Source organism: Capsella rubella, unplaced genomic scaffold, assembly GCF_000375325.1.
Source record: "Capsella rubella cultivar Monte Gargano unplaced genomic scaffold, Caprub1_0 scaffold_4, whole genome shotgun sequence".
Lineage (NCBI taxonomy): Eukaryota > Viridiplantae > Streptophyta > Magnoliopsida > Brassicales > Brassicaceae > Capsella > Capsella rubella.
This window is the reverse complement of record NW_006238920.1, coordinates 2,521,446-2,543,504: the sequence shown is the minus strand read 5'-3', so window position 1 is coordinate 2,543,504 and position 22,059 is coordinate 2,521,446. Positions and strand designations below refer to the sequence as shown.

General features: G+C 35.4%; 2 protein-coding genes and 2 pseudogenes across 2 annotated transcripts; 3 read left to right on the top strand and 1 right to left on the bottom strand.

The window, feature by feature from the left end:
* The first annotated feature begins 2,438 nt into the window (after window positions 1-2,438).
* LOC17890012 lies at window positions 2,439-13,127 on the top strand. The gene is made up of 23 exons (XM_006293490.2): window positions 2,439-4,469; window positions 4,662-4,860; window positions 4,942-5,001; window positions 5,338-5,442; window positions 5,684-5,824; window positions 5,980-6,042; window positions 6,188-6,418; window positions 6,506-6,589; window positions 6,754-6,911; window positions 7,004-7,508; window positions 7,830-8,000; window positions 8,101-8,160; window positions 8,514-8,636; window positions 8,883-9,158; window positions 9,348-9,413; window positions 9,592-9,723; window positions 9,945-10,751; window positions 10,871-11,151; window positions 11,384-11,640; window positions 11,749-11,987; window positions 12,103-12,294; window positions 12,387-12,659; window positions 12,764-13,127. Exons 1-23 carry the CDS (start codon window positions 2,590-2,592, stop codon window positions 12,908-12,910), a joined length of 6,450 nt encoding a protein of 2,149 aa, XP_006293552.1. The 5' UTR covers window positions 2,439-2,589; the 3' UTR covers window positions 12,911-13,127.
* A 78-nt stretch (window positions 13,128-13,205) lies between these two features.
* On the bottom strand, window positions 13,206-14,454 carry LOC17889003 (GLABROUS1 enhancer-binding protein). The gene is made up of 2 exons (XM_006295836.2): window positions 14,143-14,454; window positions 13,206-14,041 (listed from the first exon to the last, which is right to left on the bottom strand). Exons 1-2 carry the CDS (start codon window positions 14,398-14,400, stop codon window positions 13,346-13,348), a joined length of 954 nt encoding a protein of 317 aa, XP_006295898.1. The 5' UTR covers window positions 14,401-14,454; the 3' UTR covers window positions 13,206-13,345.
* Window positions 14,455-16,454: 2,000 nt separating this feature from the next.
* Window positions 16,455-17,587, top strand: LOC111830940 (annotated as a pseudogene).
* A 2,042-nt stretch (window positions 17,588-19,629) lies between these two features.
* Window positions 19,630-21,174, top strand: LOC111831204 (annotated as a pseudogene).
* Window positions 21,175-22,059: the final 885 nt, after the last annotated feature.

Here is a 22,059-nt window from a genome sequence, read left to right as displayed (position 1 = left end):
TTTAAAACATAATTTCTTATTTTCATTTATTACGGAAATTTGTCTCGAATACAACTAAAATAGGCTCAGACGAAAAATACCATTGTGAGTTTTATTTTTCAAAACATCAGTAAAATACATTTTTTTTTTCAAAAATACTACAAAACTAAAACTAATTTTCTAACATTCAAAACTAATTTCTAAATCTTAAAATACTAAACCCTAAATCTAAAAACTATACACTAAATATAAATAGTCAATCCAAACATAAAAAATAATTTTACATCTTCAAATTTTTTTTTTTATGTTTATGATATTTTTGTAAAAACAAATCTTGTACGTTAATTTTGCAAAACAAACAAATTGTAGTATTTTCGGAAAAAACTTAAACTATAGTATCCAAGGCTATTTTATTTTTGAAACTGGTTTGTTAGTTGGTTTGAAAAAGATATTCTGCTATTATTTTCTTCCCGTCAACTACATCATCATTACATATTTCAGATATAATCCTATTATAATTATATTAAATTCCATGGAGCATATGTAATTATGATGAACACATATTAGGAACAATGATTCAACAGTGCAGTTCTGCTAGTTTATTAATAAATTTCAAATCACATATTTCTAGATACATAGAGTTTTTTTATATTCCTAATTGTATCAAAGTTTGCTTTTTATTTTCCAAAATTTGGCTAATGTATTATCATATTCTTATTTGAATTAGAATTGCCATTTTTAATCACATTTGAGTCTCATCAGCTTCTGGAGTATAGATTGTTTTACATACTACGTTCCTTAACGGGTGAGAAAGTTTTCATGTAAGGTAACAAATCCAGACCTTCTATGTCCGGTGATGAATCCAACAATCCAAAACTTTATCTGCTGGGTTAAACATTTGTTGATTCAGTCGAAGACTGCATGACTTATACAAGAAAGTAAATTAAATACTGCTATGAAACTGTCAATGCAAGATTTTATAGATCATATGCCTAGCGATGCCTTGGGTTCGAGTTTGCAGTTGGAACTTTGGGATCTTGTTAAAAGAACATGAGATCATAAAATTTTGTAAAATATGATGATAGACAACAAAAATGAAGATATATGAATAGTTAATATGGATTTTATAATTACGTCACACTATTTTGTGTTATAAATATAATGTCTAATGTAAGACAATTTAAGACAAATTTAATACATAACTTTAAAGTCATTTATACTGAAGATAAATCTAATATAATAAATAGGAAACTTTTGACATGTTACAAAACAAAACTAAATACTAAGAAATATGAAATTAAATTCATGACAATATGTGAATTTAGATTGTTACCTTTTAATACAATTTAAATTTTGTTAAAAATAGATGTCAATTAAGTGGACCAATAAAGGGAGAGCTAAAATTAATCCTAGATAAAATTGAAAACAAATTAAGGTATATATTAAAACAAATATATAATCAAACGCTTACAATGATATCATAATTGAGTTTTTCACCTATGCATGCAAGAACATTAAATCTATATATATAAAGTTAGTTTTTTCTCTCTTCTCACGATGCAACCTAAGCATCCACCTAAGCCACATTTTTTTTTACATTAAAATAAATTTAAAACATTCATTTAGTACATATGTATGCTACTTATTTAATTAATAGAAAATTTATATAAATAAAAATAAATTATGTAAATAAATAAAATGTTAAATAAGAAATACTTTCATTTTTATTAGTTAGTAGTAATAATATAATTCAACTTTCATTTTAAATTGATCATAGTTTAAAATTTTAAATGTGTTACTGAGTTTAAGAATGTAAGTAAATTTTAAATTTATGGTAGGATAAAAACAACATTTATGTAATTGTATATTTAAAATTTTAAAGGGAAAAAATAAAATTGAAAGTGAAATATTAGTTTATAACATCATCAAAAAGAAAATGCTTTTAATCCAAATTTAAATATTGAAAGATAATAATTCAAGAGAAAATAACTATAATATGTTTTGAAAATCAATTAAAATAATTAAAAGACACAATATAAATAAAAAAAATTAACAAAAAATTTATAAACCTCCCGCGCGCAGCGCGGGTCAACTGCTAGTACATATCTATATAAAGTTAGTTCTCTCTCTTCTTATTCTGTCACTTAAGCTACATTTTGTCTCTGGTACATACAAAGTTTATTAACAAAAATGTACGGTTCAAATATTGATTAAATCGATTTTACAACCCGACTAAAATTTTTATTGAGAAACTATATTGTATATCAAACTATGTAAATTATGGTTAGTTTACGGGTTAGTTTTTTAAACTCACAATTATATGATAGTGCGAGTTATGAATAATACTTTAAGTTAGAACAATCAAACCCATTAACATTGGGCTTAAACACTTTCATGGCCCAAAGGCCTTTTACCTTAAGTGACCAACTCACGTTTCCTCCTCTGCATCTTCTTCTTCTTCCTCCTGCGACCACACCAGTTCATCTGCGTATGCTTCATCTTCCTTTCACTTCCAGATTCTCTTTTGCAGAATTAAGTAATGAATCAACTTCCAACAAACACCCATAATCCTTCTCTCCCTCGGCCACCGCAGCTGATGAGCGTGCGATAATGAGCTTGAGATTGCAAAGCCCTTTTCTTTCTACTCCTCTGCTTCATGGTTCTTTCAATCGCAGAGAAAATAGAGTCAATGTTGCTAGAAGGGCGTTTCGTAGCAGGCGTATATGCTCGGAGAAGAAACAGAACGATTGGTTAGCTAAAGTTGTGAAATTTTCCCAATTCTGTGGGAAAAATGTACAATTGCTTAGGAAGTCTCTTGATTCTAGGAGTAGAGTAGAGGTAAATTGTTTGAAAGAACGAAGTAGGGGTTTGGTTAGGTCTTTGGCTCCTGTTTGGGAAGAGGGTTTGTTTTTCTTGAGGTGTTCTGTTTTCTTTGCTGTGATCTCTGGGGTTTGCTTCTTGGTGTGGTATGGACAGAACAAGGCTCGTGCTTTTGTGGAGACTAAGCTTTTGCCATCTGTTTGCTCTGTGCTTAGTGAGACTATTCAGCGTGAGGTTGATTTCGGAAAGGTTAGAAGGGTTTCTCCGTTGTGCATAACACTTGAAGCGAGCTCTATTGGTCCTCATGGTGAAGAATTCTCCTGTGGTGAGGTTCCGACTATGAAAATTTGTGTCCGTCCTTTTGCTAGTCTTAGGAGGGGAAAGATAGTGGTTGATGCGATTCTAAGCAATCCAACAGTTTTGGTTGCACAAAAGAAAGATTTTACTTGGTTAGGGATACCTCTATCTGATGCTACTTTGCCAGCCCATTCTTCCTCTGAAGAAGGGATTGATTTTCGCACCAGAACTCGAAGAATTTCAAGGGAGGAAGCAGGGATTCGTTGGGATGAAGAAAGGGATAATGATGCAAGAAAAGCTGCAGAGATGGGCTATATTGTTCCTTGTAAAGATTCTTCTCAAACTAAAGATAGTGCGGTGAAGCACGATAGGAGTTTTACTGAAATAATGAATCCCAACTCCTTTATTTGCATGGATGGGAAGATGCATTCATCAGACCAACATTGCATGGACCCAGGTGTTGATTATGACGTGAAGCATGCTGAATTGGAGAAATCATTTGGCATTAAAATCCCTGGTTCAGGGCTGAAGTTCTTGTCCAAAGTGTTGAAGGTCCCGAGGAAGTACAAATTCAAGTGGAAATCAAAATCACATAGTAATTCAATGTCTAATATTAGTGCCAAGAAGAGAATTCTTGAGCGCAGTGCTTCAGCAGCTCTATGTTATTTCCATCGTCTATCACAGCCGAAGCTTGACGAACGTTCAGTGATATCCACAAATTATGATGGGTTGAGTTTGGATATGCTATTAGTTAAAAGTGATAGAGAAATCAGTAATCAATATGATCGCTGTGTTTCGTATGGGGAGCAATCGTTAGCTAATGATTTGGATGGGGAAAAGAGGATCCTTGGTGAAAAAAAGGCTTCAACGTTAGACAAGTTCTCTGTATCATGTGATCCATTCCTTATGACTGTTGATAGACTCTGTGCACTAGTACAAACTAAAGGAAGCACATCTGTTGAACATGTGAGTTCTACTGAATCTGGGACTTTAAGTAGTCAGAGAGGGGATATATCTATGAATGTCGTAGATAAGAATGCTGACGATGTTCCACATGGTAATCGAAGTGGAAATCAACGTCGTGACGTTACTTTCAAAAAGCATGAGCATCAACATGTAGCAAATCATCATCATCTTACTTCGCCATGGAACATAAAATTGAAGGAAATAGTGTTTGACATTCTAACTGGTTCCTCTAAGAAGTTAAGAGGAGGGGCAGTTCCAAGTGCTGCTGACAATGCCCCTCACTTGAGTGATGGACTGGAGAAGCTGCCTGTTGGTTATGTTGAGAAGACACTACCAGTTATGCTCGACTCCGTACAGTTTAAAGCTGGGACACTTATTCTATTAGCCTATGGCGATACAGAGCCCAGGTGAGGTTCATTAATTTTTATAAATTTCATGTTAATAACATTTTTACTTTTAGCGTCAGTTTTCAGTGAAAATCAAATCCTATATTATCCTATGAGATCATTATGGTCTTAAATTCTCTATTTACTTAGTTCAAGCTGACCAAAGTTGAGTTCTCTTTAGGTGACTGATTTTTGTAAACCACATTGATGTAGAGAAATGAGGAACGTCCATGGACATGTTAAGTTTCAGAATCACTATGGTCGTGTGTATGTGCAACTTGGTGGAAACTGTAATATGTGGAGATCAGATGTAACATCTGAAGATGGTGGGCTTTTATCCGTTGATGTTTTTGTTGATACTGTTGAGCAGAACTGGCATGCAAATTTAAATGTCACCAACTTCTTTGTCCCGGTAAGGTAGCAGGTGGAATAGATGACTTATGTTTGGTATCACTTGCAATGGTTGGCTTATCTTATTTCTACACGTCTGCAGATTTTTGAAAGAATTCTAGAGATCCCAATTGAGTGGTCTAAGGGAAGAGCTACTGGTGAGGTGCTTTTCTAATGTCCACTATGTGTCCTCTTAGTAAATTGAAGTTTATCATTTTCAGCAAGCATTAACAATCTATGGTTTATGTTTTCAATTTCTATATTTTTCTCTAGTAGTTTCTTTGTACAACATCTCTATGAGCTGTTAAATGTTCCCAATTAGTTAAGCTATTCAAGCATCACCAAGCTGGCTTAAGAACACCTAATTGTTGGAGCTATATGTATAATAGAATGTAACAGATAGTCATGTTTGGGAGTTCTTTCTTCTCTTTTACAAGTTGAGGGGTCTGAGCAAAATTCCTAAATGAAATTGGTTTTGTCTTGGTCTACTGCATTGCAGGTTCATCTGTGTATGTCTAGAGGGGAAATATTTCCCAATCTTCATGGGCAACTTGATGTCACAGGACTAGGCTTCCATATAAACGATGCACCTTCATCGTTTTCTGTAAGTCTTGGGTTTAAATATATCCTGAATATGCCTTCTCATTTCTTTATAATATGTTTTCTGTGCTTTAGAAGATATATATATATGTCTTACTATAGAGGTTTTATGCTTTCCATGTAATTGCTAAGATATAATGGTTCTCCTGTCGTTATCTTTAGCTAGTAAACTCAGGATGTCAGCTCAAGGTTTGAGTTGCTGAGTCCGGCTACTTTTTGCCTCATACAATCTTTTTTTCTTACAGGATGTTTCAGCCAGCCTGTCTTTCCGTGGCCAGCGCATTTTTCTTCATAATGCTAATGGTTGGTTTGGAAAGGTTCCTTTGGAGGCTTCTGGAGATTTTGGTATACATCCTGATGAGGGGGAGTTTCATCTGATGTGTCAGGTAACATATGTTATGTGAACCCCCAATCTAGATAGCAATTTGTGTTATAATTTACCAGTCAAAGACTAAATAAAATGATTTTCATCATTTTAATGCCTGATATGTTTTCCTATCTTTTCCATCAAAACTGTTAATTGGTCCCTATTTTGTTTCAGGTTCCCTATGTAGAAATTAATGCTTTGATGAAAACGTTCAAGATGAAGCCCTTGGTTTTCCCGGTATAATTTATATTGCATTCTGCATGTTCTGTTAAAATTCACCAGTTATTTAGCGGTTTATACATTTTCATTTCGTTCTTTCTTTTTTTGCTTCTGAGTGACTCCTTTGTCTCGTCTTAATTCATTGTATCATCTTGGCCTGCAGCTAGCTGGTTCTGTTACAGCTGTATTCAACTGTCAAGGCCCGCTTGATGCTCCCGTTTTTGTGGGAAGTTGCATGGTCTCTAGGAAAATAGCTTATCTGTCTCCAGATCTCCCTACATCTTTGGCGTATGAGGCAATGCTTAAAAACAAGGAAGCTGGTGCTGTTGCAGCATTTGACCGTGTTCCATTTTCGTATCTTTCTGCTAATTTCACATTTAACACTGACAACTGTGTAAGTAATTTCTTCATCTGTTTCCACTTCCGTGAAGTATGAATTACCTTTTCGGATATTTCCAAATTAGCCTATTTCATGTAATAGGTTGCTGATTTATATGGTATTAGAGCTACACTTGTTGATGGTGGGGAGATTCGTGGAGCAGGGAATGCATGGATCTGTCCGGAGGTATGTTGTATTTAGTTTACCTATGACAATTGACATTGCAACATTTGTGTATCTGGGTTGGGTGAGGACTGGGTTGGGCAAACCGGGATACTAAGCAGTGAGCTTGGCAATATGACCTAGATATGTGGCTCAATCTTGATGCTGAAATGGTGTATATTTTACAGGGGGAGGTAGATGATTCCGCACTGGATGTGAACTTTTCAGGAAATATATCTTTTGATAAGGTTTTGCATCGTTATATGCCTGAATATCTTAATCTCGGGATGCTGAAGTTGGGTGATTTAACTGGGGAAACAAAACTTTCTGGTGCCCTCTTGAAACCGTAAGGTTCCCTTTTCATTCTATTGGGCTATATTTAGTGTTTCTTTGATGTGTGTGCTTGTGTTATTGCGCTCATTTGAATTTTGAATGCAGGAGGTTTGACATCAAATGGGCAGCACCCAAAGCTGATGGCTCCTTAACTGATGCTCGGGGAGATATTGTGATATCACATGATAATATCATTGTTAATTCATCATCCATTGCTTTTGATCTATACACAAAACTAGATACCTCATACCAAGACCAGTGTTTGTCTCACGAAGACTTCATCCAAGGGGAGGCCATGCCTTTTGTTGTTGAGGGGCTTGATTTGGATTTACGTATGCGCGGTTTTGAGTTTTTCAGCTTGGTCTCTTCCTATCCATTTGATTCGCCAAGACCTACACATTTAAAAGCAACAGGAAGGATCAAATTTCTTGGGAAGATAAAACAACACAGCACTACAAAAGATGGAGATGTTGAGTCAGGCAAATCTGAAGATGCAGCAGCAATTTCTAGCCTAGATGGTGAGATTTCAATATCAAGCCTCAAGCTGAATCAATTGATTTTGGCCCCTCAACTAGCAGGACGTTTGAGTGTTTCACGTGATCATGTCAAGGTAGTGTACTGAATTCTTGCTTCGGTGAACCATATCATCAGTATCAGTATCAGTATCAGACGGATTACTAGTAGCCGGCTATCCTTGCCACATACCTTTCTGTTCGGCAGCAAAAGATCTGTGATTGATATGAGATTTCTACTGTTCACAGCTTTTTCTTAATTCTTCTTCTGTCAATTTATTAAAGCCATGAAGGCTATCATGTCCAAATTGTGTCAGTAGGTCTCATATATATGATTCGATTAGTGTCTAGAGTATTTTGTAGGTATACAAAGGTTATTCCATTATGTTTATTCTAATTTTTTTGTATTGCTTATCTAGCTTGATGCTGTAGGCCGGCCTGATGAAAGTCTTACACTAGACTTTATAGGTCCACTACAGCCTAATTCTGGTGAAAATGTACAAAGTGGAAAGTTGCTCTCCTTTTCTCTTCAGAAGGGACAACTAAGAGCTAACGCTTGTTTTCAACCACAACAGTCCGCTACTTTGGAGGTAATGCTTTCTCTTGTTTGAATATGCTTGTATTTGATCTTTTGAAGAGAAAATGAGAACTGGCTCCAGATGGTTTACATTTTGTCCCTATTGGTCTCAGATACGCAATTTTCCACTGGATGAGTTGGAGTTGGCCTCACTGAGAGGGGTAATTCAAAAGGTAAACACATTCATAGATTACTTTTTTCTGTGTTTGTGCTGGGTGCAGGTTCATAAAGAGAACAGTTTATTAACGGTATTATCAGCTTCAGTCAATTCAGGATATTTTCTTGCATGTTAACAAGAGTGTCAATGAAGATTAGACTCACATAATAAAACTTTCATAAGATGACGTCTTGCAAGTATTATAAATTAGTTTTAGCATAATATGAAACTGGAAGTTCTAATATGGTATAATGCTTCTAATGGAAGCTTATAACTTAGAAAATCAGCTTTTCAGAAGCTACCCGGGGAATTATCTCATTATAATTATCCCAATTATCATTTCTATCTTACTCTCCGTTTTACTTGTAGGCAGAGATTCAACTAAATCTTCAGAAGCGAAGAGGACATGGGCTGCTGTCTGTAATTCGGCCAAAATTTAGTGGAGTTCTGGGTGAAGCTTTAGATGTTGCCATAAGATGGAGCGGTGATGTGGTATGTAGTATAACCGTACTCATTTCATACTACATCATTTGCCACCATATAAATGGCCATAATGAACTCAATTGTATATCACTTTTATGTTTATTACCTTGTTTAAAGTGTTTCATGTTGTCCGGGAGACTAAGGTAATAGTGAGATGAAACTGTGTATAATTGACTAGTACTTTTAGCAGTGAAAGCAATCTGAGAATATGCATGACGATATTTCTGCTAATCCTTTGTATCTTTCTTCCTTAAGATCACTGTTGAGAAAACTATTCTGGAACAAAGCAATAGCCGGTATGAGCTTCAAGGTGAATATGTATTGCCGGGTTCCCGTGACCGAGACCTTGGTCAGAAGGAAGCTGGCAGTTTCTTAATGAGAGCCATGACGGGTCATCTTGGAAGTGTTATATCTTCCATGGGAAGATGGAGAATGAGACTTGAAGTGCCTAAGGCAGAGGTTGCTGAGATGCTTCCTCTCGCAAGGCTTCTGTCAAGAAGTACAGATCCAGCTGTTCATTCAAGATCAAAGGTTGGCTATTGTATTGCTAAATATTGCTAAATAATATGCTTATATTGTGAGTAGACATTCTAAAATATTGGTTTAATAAAATTCAACCTGCATGAGCATGTTTATATTTGTGTACTCCAAAACTATGTTTTCATCTACTCTTTGAGTTGGATGCCTCTGATTATGTGGGGTTTTTGGTTGCTATGGCAGGATCTTTTTATTCAAAGTGTGCAAAATCTCTGTCTACAAGCTGAAAATCTTCGAGACTTGCTAGAGGTAATGTTCCGAATATGATGTCTTTCTTCCATTCTAAAGTAACTAAAATGCTTCTTGTACGCTTCTGATGTAGAAAGCAGATTCTATAATGACAAAAAGAAATGTGTAGATACCATTAAGATTGTCTTTCTTTCTTTCGTTCTTTCCGATAGTAAATCTCATTGTTCCTTGAAATCAGGAGATACGTGGGTATTATACTCCACCAAGTGAAGTCGTTCTTGAAGATCTAAGTCTTCCAGGTTTAGCTGAACTCAAAGGTCATTGGCATGGTTCGCTGGATGCTAGTGGTGGAGGCAATGGAGACACCTTGGTATAAACATAACCTTGTTATCTCGTTTTAAAAATGAAAGGGTAAACATTGTCATCATCGAAAAGAGACTCCAGATTGGTCTTCATAAGCTTTCTAGTCCAAGGGGATGTGTCCCATTGTCCTAAAAATGAAAAAATGAAAACTTTTTATGACTGGGAGAATTAAGTAAGAATTTTTGGTGATGCTTTTTTTTAAACGTTTTCATCTTTCATTTATATCAGGCTGAATTTGATTTCCATGGAGATGACTGGGAGTGGGGGACTTACAAAACACAGCGTGTTCTGGCCACTGGCTCATATAGCAATGATGATGGTTTACGTCTTAAGGAGATGCTTATTCAAAAAGGAAACGCGACACTGCATGCAGATGGGACCTTATTGGGGCCAAAAACAAATCTTCATTTTGCTGTTCTGAATTTCCCGGTCAGTTTGATACCTACCTTGGTTGAGGTTGTTGAGTCATCAGCTACTGATCTTGTCCACTCTTTGAGGAAACTCCTGTCACCAATCAAAGGCATTTTGCATATGGAAGGAGATCTTAGAGGGAGTCTTGAAAAACCAGAATGTGATGTACAAGTTAGATTATTGGATGGTGCGGTTGGTGGTATAGACCTTGGACGAGCTGAAGTTTTTGCTTCTCTTACATCTAACAGTCGTTTTCTTTTCAACTCCAACTTTGAACCATTTGTCCAAAATGGTCATGTGCATATACAAGGGAGTGTTCCTGTTAGTTTTTCGCAGAAAAGTAGCTCTGAGGGGGAAGACAGAGAAACTGATAGAGTTGGTGCAGTCAAAATCCCCAGCTGGGCAAAAGAAAAGGAAGATGATGAGAAGAGAATCTCAAGGGATAGGAGCGAAGAGGGATGGGACAGCCAACTAGCTGAGAGTCTCAAAGGTTTATACTGGAATATATTAGATGCAGGAGAAGTTAGATTGGAGGCAGACATCAAGGATGGGGGAATGACTTTGTTGACAGCCATATCTCCTTATGCTAATTGGCTTCAAGGAAATGCTGATATCAGGCTCCAGGTTGACCCAAAAATATTAGCTTGCCCTCTTGTTATGTTGTCTTTACGTTAAATTGATCTATCCATAACCTTGTAGAATTCTGACCAAATTCATTTACGCATAACCTACTTGCTGAGCAGGTTGGAGGTACAGTAGAGCATCCAGTACTTGATGGGTCTGCTTCATTCCACAGGGCGTCTATCTCCTCACCTGTACTCCGTAAACCTCTCACAAACTTTGGTGGAACCTTACATGTTAAATCAAACAGGCTATGCATCACCTCACTGGAAAGCAGGGTAAGTAGAAGGGGAAAGCTGGTTGTTAAAGGAAATCTTCCCCTTAGATTAAATGAAGCAACTTCTGGTGATGGAATAGAACTCAAATGTGAAGTTCTTGAAGTACGAGCAAAGAATTTTTTAAGGTACTGCAATCACCGCTGCTGTCAATCTTTTCAAGCTTGTAGGTCATAATTTTGATTTTATGTTTCGTACTTTAACTATTGATCTATCTTGAGGGGTACATACTTATCACTTCTGGTTAATATTGAGATACCGTATCGTCTAGGTTTCTTCCATTCTTCTTTTGTAGACTCATGTTAGTGAGCTTATTACAATTTATAATATCTTATGAGAGTGATCTTGTTGTCATTTCAGTGGTCAGGTTGATACTCAACTGCAAATTACTGGATCAATGTTGCAGCCAACTATATCAGGAAATATTAAATTAAGCCAAGGAGAAGCTTATCTGCCTCATGATAAGGGTGGCGGAGCGGCCCCTTTAAATAGATTAGCAGCCAATCAATATAGAATTCCAGGTGCTGCTATTAATCAAGCAGTTTCTTCACGATATTTTGCTCGATTTTTTGGTACAGAACGGGCGTCTTCAGGGATGAATTTCTCCCAGTCTGCTGGTAACTTATGTACTTACGAGCAAAAATTCTATGATTTCTTTTTATTTTCGTATTTTGACTTTGTATGTAAAACTTTGTGATGATCTCTGCTTGTTTTGTCCGCAACAGGTAAATCAAATTCTGTTGAAAAGGAGATTGAAGAAGTGAAAATGAAACCAAATATGGATATTCGTCTGAGTGATATGAAACTTGTTTTAGGACCAGAGCTGAGGATAGTGTATCCTTTAATTCTCAATTTTGCTGTTAGTGGTGAGCTTGAACTTGATGGCATGGCTCATCCCAAATTTATCAAACCAAAGGGTGTCCTGACATTCGAGAATGGAGATGTCAATCTTGTGGCTACTCAGGTTTTGTCTAAATCTCTGTTTTGATCTTATGTGGTGAACTCAATCATTCCATAATATCTTCGCATATTCAAGCTGGTTTGAGTAATCAACATCTAATTTTGTTTTCTAAACACAGGTACGTCTGAAGAGGGAGCATCTTAACGTTGCAAAATTTGAGCCTGAACATGGACTAGATCCTTTGCTGGATTTAGCTTTAGTTGGTTCAGAATGGCAGTTTAGAATCCAAAGTCGTGCCAGCAATTGGCAGGACAAACTTGTGGTGACTTCAACTCGTTCTGTTGAACAGGATGCTCTCTCACCTTCCGAGGTAAGTTTGAAGTAAAAATGTAGCTAAAATTTGGAAATGTCGTTTTGTTTTTCCTCTTAATGAAATTTATGCTTATAATATCACCCTCGCAGGCTGCAAAGGTGTTTGAGAGCCAATTAGCAGAATCCATATTAGAAGGAGATGGACAACTTGCTTTCAAAAAACTTGCAACCGCAACACTTGAAACCATAATGCCGAGGATAGAAGGAAAAGGAGAGTTTGGTCAGGCGAGATGGAGGTTGGTATATGCCCCACAGATCCCAAGTTTACTCTCTGTTGATCCAACTGTGGATCCTCTCAAATCTCTGGCAAGCAACATATCATTTGGAACAGAAGTGGAAGTGCAGCTCGGAAAACGTCTTCAGGTCAGACCTAAACATATAAATCTTCTTTCTTCTCCATATGCTATATCTCTTTTCATTACTACCAAAATAAGCACCAACCTGTCCTTACTGTCTTCTATCTACAGGCCTCTGTGGTAAGACAGATGAAAGATTCTGAGATGGCAATGCAATGGACACTTATCTATCAGCTCACGAGCCGCTTGCGTGTCCTTCTACAATCTGCACCTTCAAAACGTTTGCTTTTTGAATACTCTGCAACATCACAAGACTAAAAGCTTTTTGTCTTCCTCTGTCGGATTCATCTGGATAAGCCGTTTGTTGCAAAGGAAGTGCATTTGGTGGCTACCGACAAGAAAAAATTATTTTATTATTTGGTCAGGGTGTTACTTTGTTTCACTTCTTTAGGCCTCTTTTTAGTTGTCAAAAATGTAAAATTACATTGTAAATACCCCTTTTTAGTGAATATAAAATGGTATGCCACTTCATTGACTGATTGGTGCCACTAGAAGTTATGGAATATGTAACAAAACTATATCCAGCAAAGGACAAGGCTCCTGTGGATGTGAATACTTGAGGAAAAACTAGGGACTACCAACAAAGAAAGACAGCATCCAAAGATAACTACACTGAACAGTCCAAAACTTATGACTACTAAGAAAGAAACTAAACAGCACTAATCCTCACAAGAGCTTCTTGGTTTCATCTAACTATTCATTTGCTGCCTCTGCAAGCTTAGCTGAAAACCTAAGCTTCTTGATATTCAATCTTCTTTCCTCAACACATAACGCTTTCCATTCATCGCTCAATTCTCTTCTTTTACCATTTCCAATGTTCATCAACTTCTTAAGCTGCAGCTTCTTTTGATAATCACTTAAACCTTGCGACATAACAGTCTCAAACGCGTCTCTCACAGCGTATAACTCATCATCCCCATCGCCGTCATGACTCTCTTTCCCATCAGCAGTCCCGTTCTCCTTCACTTTGACTGCCCCATTCTCATTTAAAGGTTCAGTATTAGCCACTTCCTCGTTCTCCTTCAACATCTCCTCCCCATTCTCCCTCTGCTGTTCTACTCGAGCAGCCCCGTTGTTGTCCGGTGCCCCATTTTCATTCAAAGGTTCCTCCTGCTCTTTATCCATTCCATCGTCATTAGCTTCATTTTGTCCCCAAAGCATCATTGAAAACCCAAAGGCCTCAGAATCACTAGCCCTAGTAAACTTGGGATCACTCCCTTGATTGATTCTCTCCAAATGAACAAGAAACCTCGATTTCAACTTCCTAATCTTACTCAAAACCTGATCCTTAGCGTATTTCGAAACGATTGAAACTGCAAGAAAACGATAAAACGCATCCCAATCAATCTTGCTTTGGAATCCTGTCTTAGCTCTGTAATCAACTAACCCCTGAGAGAAAACATTGAATGAGAGGATCTTAACAATCACATACCAAGAATTAAGGAAAAAAGGAGCAACCTTTAATGAGGATTAAGGAAAAAAGGAGGAACCTTTAAGACGACGAGTTCATCTTCTTCGTTCCAGATCCGGGTGAACAAAGGCGAACCCAATTGTGTCGTCGTCGTCGTCTTCTTCTTAATCTTCTTCTTCATCTTATGTTTCTTCTTCTGCTTAGTCTCTTCTTCTGCGACGGAAGCAGCACGCTTTGAGGAATGAGGACTCACCGGTGATTTTTGTCGGGAGAAGGTGTCGTCAGAGTCGTCAGCACCACCAGAGGAAGAGAATTCTAGATGCTTTGGAGACACCATGATTCATGTCACACAAACCCTCAATACTCTGAATCCACCACTGATCCCCAAATTATAAGAATCCGATCCAATTTGTTAAAAAGAAAAAGAAAAAAGTCCATAATGAAATTTATTAATGAGTTTTTTTGATAAGTTTATAACTAACATCATGCAATAAAAACTTAGGGATAAACTAGTATTACCTAGAATGACCAAAATTCAACATTGGGACCTATAAATCTCTATTTTTGGACGATTATATGAAATTTTACATATATTAAAATTATATTTAGTTACATGTAAATGGTGTTATTTATTAAAAAAATATAAACTTATAGGAATGAATACAAGACGGGAACTTATAATTCGAAAACAAACATTATCTGAATTATTTCTCATAAAAAAAAACATGATCATATATAATTGTTATGAGACACGGTTATAAAGTTAAATTCACTTTCAACTTTCAAATATAAAACTACGAGTATGATACGGGGACATGTAATTTAAATTGCTAAATTTAATTTCCACTTTCCTATTTATTTCAAATATTTAGACATGATATGACGGGTACAAGAAGATAACGTATACTTCGGATAACAAAACTACAATAAATCCATGTATTAAAAAAAATAAAAATACCTACAAAAGGCTAAAACATGAATCTTTGAATTGAATAAAGTAATAAGAAATAAAGATGAAACGGAAAGATCAATAAAATTAAAAATCGAACAAGGATTGTGTATGCTAGGATTACAGACAGTGCCTTGTGAATGAAAATGGTAGGAGCATGTGACTTAGATTGATAATTAGATTTTTATTAGTTTGATAAAAATAAATATTTAAATGAGGAATACGGGTATCCCGTCTAAATATTTTACCAAGTTTTTTATAATAAACATTGGCAAATGATTATGTTTTAAAAAGATACGATTACGGGACAGAAATTTTATGACGGATAGAAGACGGGACGGGACGGGGCGGGGTGGGACGGGACGGGTCAGGATGAGACGGAAAGGGACAGGACGGGTTTTCCATTCTAAACTACACATAAAACAGTTCATACTAAAGCCAAACCCAAATCCGATTTAACATCTCTAAGCAAACAATGAAATATTTTGATTAGTTTAAAAATAAACAAGTAATATCATTTATCATTTTCATTTAAATAATTTTAAAATTGTATTATGTAATACAATATTTATATTTTACAACTGTGTGTCTATATATAGTTTATCAAATAAACTCATATATATAACAAAATTTTACCAAAATAGTATCTACTTAACAAATCGTAATTTTGTAAAAATAACCCTGCACGTACGTGCGGGTCCATCACTAGTAAAACTATAAAATAACTAGAACTCTAATCTATGAAAGATTTAATTAGTAGTATGCATTGTAGTCCTGTTAACCGAGTGGATATCCGTTTTTTTAAATTAAAACATTGTATTCATATCCATATTCTCTGTGATTTTTAAAAACTGTATATTTGTATCCGAAAATCCGGATATCCGTAAATATGTTTAAAAAATATTAAATACCAGATATTTAACATTGAAATATCGTATTTCTGTATATAAATACCGGATATCCGTACCTAAAATATTGGATATACGACTAAAAACGGATATTCGTTATCTGTTTTAAACCTAAACATTATATGTATCTGTATATGTATCCAACATATTCGTCATTTTACTGTCTGATCCATATTTGTTTTTCCGAATAAAACAAAAAAGATGGGCTGCCTATATCTGGCCCTCTATAGTATATGGCTTCAACTAGTATCCAACTCTACTTGCACACTCTACCCAATTCTACCTGAACAAATTGTCTTCTTCCCAATTCCACCTAGACTACATAATTCTACCTAGTTAACCAAAATCAATTGATTTTATGTTCTTAGAAATTTCTGCAAATCCTAAAATCAAATTGGGGTTTTTGTGTTCTTAGAAATTTCTCCAAATCGATTTTAGAGGTTCTGATTTCGATTTGGGTTTTATTGACTAGAATTCAGGTAAAAAAAAATATCAATTAAGCTGTTAAAAATTGGGATTTTTTTATTGTAAATTATGATTCGCGTTTACTGTTCACGATTAACTGAAGCCGAATGGATATTCACGATTAACTAAAAAATTCATAATAGAGAAAAAAATTCAAGTTCGGTAAGAGAATACTCAGACCCAATCCCAGTTGATGTTCTTATTGATATATTCTCTAGAGTCACTGCAACGTCTATAGCTAGGTTTCGCTGCGTATCCAAATTATGGGAATCCATACTTGGTCGTCCTGATTTCACAGAGCTTTTCTTGACTAACTCCTTAGCTCGTCCACGGCTCTTGTTTACCTTCGAAGCTAACGAAAAGTTATATGTTTTCTCTTCGCCTCAACCCCAAAATCCACATGAAAACACTACTCTTGTAGCAACACCTTACAAGTGTTTCCCCAAACATTTTCCAACTGCTAAATGTACCTCGCACTTAGGATTGATCTTCTTGCGACATTCGCGAAGAAGAAAAGCTCGGGTGATTCATAACCCCGTCACGGGGAAGTCCATAACCTTACCCCAAGTGTACACCAACAGTGTTGAAGATAGCTATTTTGGCTTTGATCCCATCAGCAAACAGTTCAAAGTGTTGCGTACGACTTGTTCAAGTCGAAAGACTCATTGGATTTTGACATTGGGGACTGGAGAACTTTTGTGGAGGACGATCCAAGACCCAATTCTTCGCCATGAAACTTCTTCGTTTGTTGATGGAATATGCATAAACGGCGTTTTGTACCACCGAGGTGAATTAGAGTTATTAATTCACATAAAGACATGATCCCTAAACGACAGTACACCTTAACTTTGTTCAACGACAAAGGAAAATTAGGTGCACATCAATATACTGATATATTTTGTGCAGCAAAATCTACGTTGTGGGTTCTAGAAGATGGTGGAAAACATAAATGGACCAAACGTATATGCATACTCCCATCAATAGTCTACAACAACATGTTTGTGGGAATGGCGGGTACTGGAGAGCTCGTGTTTTCGCCCTTCTCATGCGATCTATCAAAACCTTTCTACATTTTCTTGTACAATATCGAGAGGAAGACTTATACAAGAGTCCATATTCAGGGATTTGAAGAGTTTCATAAGGATGATAATACTTTCGTTCAGACCAAGCTAGACTTTGTAGAGAATATGAAGTTTATCTAAGTGTGTTCAATTAGCTTTTATAATTTGATTTTCAATTAGCTCTAATGATATTGTGTTCCTCTTATCTCGTAATCGCCATTAAAGTATATATATATAGTAGTAGTAGAGATAACTAAGTAATGTGATGTGAAACCACAAATATAACAAAATCTTCTTGCAAGGCTTGCCTCAAAAGCTCCCGTGTGTTCTCTTGCAACTTCTCCCACAATATTACCAGCATCTGTGGACCTGTGGTGGGGGAAGTTGGATATCTAACACAAGTTGGTTAAATCTAAGCAGGTTGGTTAAATATTTTTATGAAATTTTGTATTATACTTAATTGATAGAAAATGGTGTAAGACATGACACATCCATTAAATATTTTTGACAATGGCTTTAAATCATTATAAACATGACTAGTATGTTTCTAACTATAAATGAGCATGAAGATTAATTTAATCCGCATTATATTTTGAAAGTTTTGTTCGGATTAATAAAGTTATTTATTTGAGCTAACTTTACATATATAATATATATAAATATAATTATGTACATGAAAATCATTATATAATTTACGCATTTGAATATTTTCGGCTTGTATCGAGATTATCATATTTTAGACATGTGTTTGATTGGTTAGTAAAAAGGTAACACCTGCTTTTATTAGCGAAAATGAGTTTATTGAAAGAAAAAAAAATCAGCATTTATTTATAATTTGGATCCTACGATGATTTCTTATATCAAATTTTATTACACTCAGTTCCCGTAAGGGAAAAGAAATTTTATTTTTTCAGTTTAAAATGAACTTGGTTAATATTTTTGTATCCTAAATAAAGTGGTTTTTTTTAAAGCATGTTAAACAAAAACCTGTAATATCTCATGTTTTGCTACTTTATGTATTGTATGTTTTCAGTTTTTTTTTTTTTTTTAAATTAGATAGAACAAAGCAAATAATTTGCAAATATTACAAATAAATTCGGATATTGGAAGTTCCAAGTATCCGAATTTTTTTCAATCGAAGGAAATCGTAAAATCATATATTCGGTCGAGACGAATCATATCACAAATATCACAGATTTTCTGAATATCTGCTCCGTGCCCCTAGCATTCAATCATACAACATATCATACCAAACTGAATAAACGAATGGTGCAACGCACATAGCAGCATGACTATCAAAAGTGTATTGCACCCATCTTCACCTGCATATCGTGTTGGGAGTGAAATCAACACCAAAAAAATTCTTAAACCTTAAACAGCCACTCCTTCATATAAATAGTTTGCATCAGCCATCAGATCTTACCAGATCATGTCGAACATTTCGGTTGACGTCGATGACATGGGCTCACACGATCTGGTTTTGATTGATCATCCATGATCAATCTTATGAGCTGTCGATCTTTTCATCGCACCAAACATCTCAGCCATATCCTTCATCATCGACTTGTGTTGTTCAGCTACGAGCTCTTCCAGGTTTGAAAGCCTCGGGTCGACTGTATCTTCCGTGTTCACCTCTTTCGACTTAGTTTCTATGTGGCTCGAAAACATTTAATACAGCAAAACCAACAATTCAGCCAAACAAAAAATTCCAAATCAAACCCAAACAATCCGTAATAAGAACAAATAAATTCAATGTTCATAAAACATAGTTCAACCATACATATGTGCCACAGATTCAGTGGTTATTTGTTGGAATATTAAGAGGAAGAATAAAAACAGAACAAGAGACTTTTTGTCTTTTCTCTTGTGAAGAAGACAAGAACGAAACTGAAATTATTATTATTATTTTTTTATGAAACTGAAACTTGTTATTTTACATGACGTTATAATGGATTTAAATAGAAAACTAATAGACACAACAACACAATGAGTTGTGTCTTTTCGTACTTGTGTCTCTTGGATCAAGTAACTAACTTACGTAGACTTGACCGGCACAAGCTATATTATACTTCAACATTAATAACCTAGTAAAAATATTAAATAAATAAATAAAAAAAACTTTGAGACACGGGTCAGCGATGAGGAGACTCTACATGAACCGAAGAATTGAAGTTTCTGAACAAATGAATCAAAGCCTTAAAAATCTTTTGGTTTCAATATGAACAACCGAATCTGTGTGTTTATTATTACTAATAGGGATGATTAACTAATTGGGCCATTGTTCAAAAAAAAAAACTAATTGGGCCTAAAGAGCCCATCAAGCTAGGACCGTAGCATTATATAAAGGTTTAGTTGCATTCTCGTTTCGTAGTAATAAGCTCTGTAAAAGTGATAATAGGGTTTTTGATTGAAACAGCAGCTGCCATGAAAAACCATAAGCGATGCCGAAGAAAAAAACAAAAAAATAAGCAGTTCTCAGCGAATCTATCGACCAAACAATCTTCAAGTTCGGTAAGAGAATACTCAGACCCAATCCCAGCTGATGTTCTTATTGACATATTCTCTAGAGTCTCTGCCAAGTCTATAGCTAGGTTTCGCTGCGTATCCAAATTATGGGAATCCATACTTGGCCGTCCTGATTTCACAGAGCTTTTCTTGACTAAGTCCGCCGCTCGTCCACGGCTCTCGTTTATCTTCAAAACTAAAAAAGGGTTATGTGTTTTCTCTTCGCCTCAACCTCAAAATCCACATGAAAAGTACTCTACTCTTGTAGCAAAACCTTATAAGTGTTTCCCCAAACATACTCCAACTAGTGTCATCACCACGCACTGTGGATTGGTCTTCTTACGACACTGGGGAAATAGAAAAGTGCGGGTTATATCTAACCCCGTCACGGGTGAGATCATAAACTTACCGGAAGTGAATGTGCCAGGTAGTGGAGACAGCTTTTTTGGCTTTGACCCCATCAGCAAACAGTTCAAAGTGTTGTGTATGTTTTGGTCACGTTCAAATACTCATCGGCGGCATCGGCGTTCAAAAACACCCAACACTCATCGGATTTTGACATTGGAGACTGGAAAACTTTTATGGCGGACGGTCCAAGACCCAATACCTCCACATACGTATATGAATCAGGATGGAATATGCATAAACGGCGTTTTGTACTATGGAGCTTATTTTTCAGATAATGGCCCTAAGATAGTTTGCTTCGACTTTAGGTCTGAGAAATTCAGCGTTATTACATTCGATAAAGGCATGTGTCCGATGTTACGTTTGTTCAACTACAAAGGTAAATTAGGCGCACGTGAATATAGTGGAACGTTTCCTTATTCACAATCTGTGTTATTGTGGGTTCTAGAAGATGGTGAAAAACATAAATGGACCAAACATATATGCATACTGCCATCAGTAGTATTGGAATGACGGGTACGGGAGAGATCGTGTTTTCGCCGTGCACATGCGATCTATCACAACCTTTCTACGTTTTCTTTTACAATATCGAGAAGGAGACTTATACAAGAATCCATATTCAGGGATTTGAAGAGTTTAACAAGGATGATTTTACTTATGTTCAGACCAGTTTAGACTTTGTAGAGGATATGAAGTTTATCTAAGTCTGTTCAATGCTTTTATATTTTGATTTTTGATTTTCAACTAGCTCTAGTTAATGATATTGTGTTCCTCTTCAGATTATTGTTTGGATCTTTTACTTAAAAGACAGAGCTAAAGTGTTACACTTGCAAGGATTTCTTATATTTATATGAGCTTAATTTAAGTCTCTTTTTATATTTCAACTCTTGTGTTTAGAGCACTAAGTATGTATAGTTTACCTCTTTGATCAACTGTGTACAGATTTTTATAATTCGCATCTCATTCATCACCGTCGTCTTCTCGTGATCGCCATCCATTTTTTTTGCTGCAAGAGTTATTATTCACAATCATATGAATCAATTTCCATATATAACAATTCGTTCCTCTCGGATAAAACAGCATTGTCATTCATATTTCAACAAAGTTTGCTTCATTTGCATATATATTACTAGGTTCGGACCCGCACTACATCGCGGGGGAAATAATTACATATATATAACTTTTAACGGATTATAATATGTTACATTTTAATTTTGTTAAAGTGCAGTCGATTACAGTAAATCATATATTTGTATAATAAGTTTAAATAAAATAATAAAGAAAAAGCGAGTAAATAATCATATACTGAGTTTTGATACAATTAAAAACACGGTGAAAATTTAACATCACAAAATAATATTGTCGATAAATTATTCATTTTGACTATTTTTGTAGTAAAAGTAGGAATATACGTAAAAATTACATATTTACAATATATTTTTTGAAAGTTCGACTCGTAACAGAATTCATTTCGTAAAAAACATTATTCGTAACTTGCTTTATTATTATAATTGTGATTTTAACAAACTACCCGTGAATTATCTCAAATTTACATAGTTTGATATATAATATATTTTATCAATAAAAACTATGTCTCCAAAATTACATTTACGTCTTCAAAAAAATATTTCAATATTTTAAATTCTAAAAGTTTTATATATTTGAACCTATTATTTATAATATTTTGAAACTATTTGAAATTT

Bases quoted from the DNA above. Each gene is read 5' to 3' on its own strand.
- LOC17890012 (XM_006293490.2), top strand. From the start codon at position 2,590: ATGAGCTTGAGATTGCAAAGCCCTTTTCTTTCTACTCCTCTGCTTCAT. The intron at 6,043-6,187 runs GTATAATTTATA...CTTGGCCTGCAG, and splicing joins TGAAGCCCTTGGTTTTCCCG to CTAGCTGGTTCTGTTACAGC. The intron at 11,152-11,383 runs GTACTGCAATCA...TTGTCATTTCAG, and splicing joins CGAGCAAAGAATTTTTTAAG to TGGTCAGGTTGATACTCAAC.
- LOC17889003 (XM_006295836.2), bottom strand. From the start codon at position 14,400: ATGGTGTCTCCAAAGCATCTAGAATTCTCTTCCTCTGGTGGTGCTGAC. The intron at 14,042-14,142 runs GTTCCTCCTTTT...GTTTTCTCTCAG, and splicing joins ATGAACTCGTCGTCTTAAAG to GGGTTAGTTGATTACAGAGC.